At 54.5% G+C, this 1,803-nt stretch overlaps 1 protein-coding gene across 1 annotated transcript; it reads left to right on the top strand.

Annotated features, from left to right (window-relative positions):
* The first annotated feature begins 560 nt into the window (after positions 1-560).
* On the top strand, positions 561-1,323 carry LOC121998322 (monothiol glutaredoxin-S2-like). Its single transcript, XM_042553194.1, has one exon. The coding sequence runs from the start codon at positions 633-635 to the stop codon at positions 1,008-1,010; it is 378 nt and encodes a 125-aa protein (XP_042409128.1). The 5' UTR covers positions 561-632; the 3' UTR covers positions 1,011-1,323.
* The last annotated feature ends 480 nt before the right edge of the window (positions 1,324-1,803 follow it).

Here is a 1,803-nt window from a genome sequence, read left to right as displayed (position 1 = left end):
CCCCTTCCCACAAGCAACGCCAGCTGGGTCCCGCCCTCGGATCGAGGTGGGTAGAGTAAAACGCGTACGGCCAAGTAATACTAAATACTCACTACTCCTCGGGAGGCAGGCACCTGCTTAATTGGCTGGCCCATATTCACGCCGAGGCCAGCGAGTGGGAAGATCGGATCCTCGCCGTCTGCTCACGTGGGCCCGGCCATCACCCCTGCTCGTGACGAGGTGACGTCCCGCCCCGGAGGAAAAGGCCCTCCTTCGCCTATCAAATGCGCCGTGCACTAATTCGACGTCAACGGTCGCGGAGGGCGCCACGCGTAGCGCAGCGACGTCGAGGGGCCCCGTGGTTGGTTTCGCGTCGAGCGATCTGAGCCGTCCGCGTGTCGTGGGTTAGTCGGGTGACGTTAGCTTCGGCACGTCGTGGGGAGAGGGGAGGGGCGCGTGGTGGGGGTGGTGACGACACAGTCTACGGTCACGTTTGCGGTGACGTCACCACCCATGTGAAAGAAGCGCCTCTCGCGAGCCGTGATGGTTGTTTTTATAAGTGTGCCTGGGCTGCCTTCTCCGTGTCTTTATACCGATCGGTTTGTCGGTACAGCGGCCAGGGACAAAGATTAGGCGGAGCGGCGATCGATCCGATGGCGGCCGTGGCGGCGGTTTCGGGAGGAGGTAAGCGGCGCGGTGCGACGGCGCTGTCGATCGACGGGGCGGAGGAGTCGGCGGAGGAGCGGGTGGGGCGGCTGATCCGGGAGAACCCCGTGGTCATCTTCAGCCGCCGGGGCTGCTGCATGAGCCATGTGATGAAGCAGCTGCTGGCGGCGGTGAGGGCCCACCCAACTTCCATCGAACTGGAGGAGGCCGAAGAGGAGGCGGCGGCAGCGGTCGCGGCGGGGGGATCCGGCCTCCCGGCCCTCTTCGTCGGCGGCGTGGCCGTGGGGGGCCTCGAGGGCCTCATGGGCCTCCATCTCCGGGACCGCCTTGTCCCGATACTCCAGGAGGCCGGCGCCTTGACCTAGATGTCGACGCGTGCTACCGCCGGTGGGCTCCTCACCTGCGACCTGGGTTAATACAGTAATTAATTTCCCTTCTCTCTCTCGGTCTTTTTTTTAATGTAACTTCTAGCAATTTAGAACTTGGGGAGGAGTTCTACATGCCTCTCAACTCAATCTCACCCTTGGATGATCGAGATGGCAACTCTATTGTAGATAGGGACCATGTCTAAAAAAAGGCAAAACCAAATTAGACGAAGATATCTACCAGTTTGCCCCCTCCTCTTCCTCTATTTTCCAATACCGTGAGTAGTAAAATTCTGTGTTCTGTTCCTTTTCAGCTCAATTTGCTCCCGTTCGTTCGTCTTTCTTGGTATTTTATTTGCCTTTCACCGACTGCCACAGCATTTGGGGTGAAAAGATAAACATAATGCGGGAAACGTCATGTCATATCGTTGGGTTCGGAAGAAGTGAAGCAGGGGGGTTAATTATGGGCAATTAATAATTGCTGCAATTGGTGCAATCATTGAGTTGTTTATGGAAGAAATTGTGAGTTGGGAATTGACGACGGGCGTTCGATTACATCGATGAGTTCGTGATTTGTGGTGGACTTTAAAATTAATTAACGCGTATTGAATGTATATATATATATATATATATATATATATATATATATATATATATAGAGTGTTCTGTAGGTAAATAGCGATGTTGACTGTGGATGATGATGTCCTTGTTTCCTCTGCGTCCTCTGCGTTTGGTGTCATGCCTACACAGTGTAGGTAAATTACACTGTTGTCGTCCTCCATTACTGTTTGTT

The sequence above is a fragment of the Zingiber officinale genome, chromosome 6A (genome assembly GCF_018446385.1).
Source record: "Zingiber officinale cultivar Zhangliang chromosome 6A, Zo_v1.1, whole genome shotgun sequence".
Classification (NCBI taxonomy): domain Eukaryota; kingdom Viridiplantae; phylum Streptophyta; class Magnoliopsida; order Zingiberales; family Zingiberaceae; genus Zingiber; species Zingiber officinale.
Note: the sequence above shows the minus strand (reverse complement) of the source record. Positions and strands in the feature narration are given on the sequence as shown.

What these genes read in the sequence shown, in the direction of transcription:
- LOC121998322 (XM_042553194.1), top strand. Translation starts at nt 633, where the DNA reads ATGGCGGCCGTGGCGGCGGTTTCGGGAGGAGGTAAGCGGCGCGGTGCG.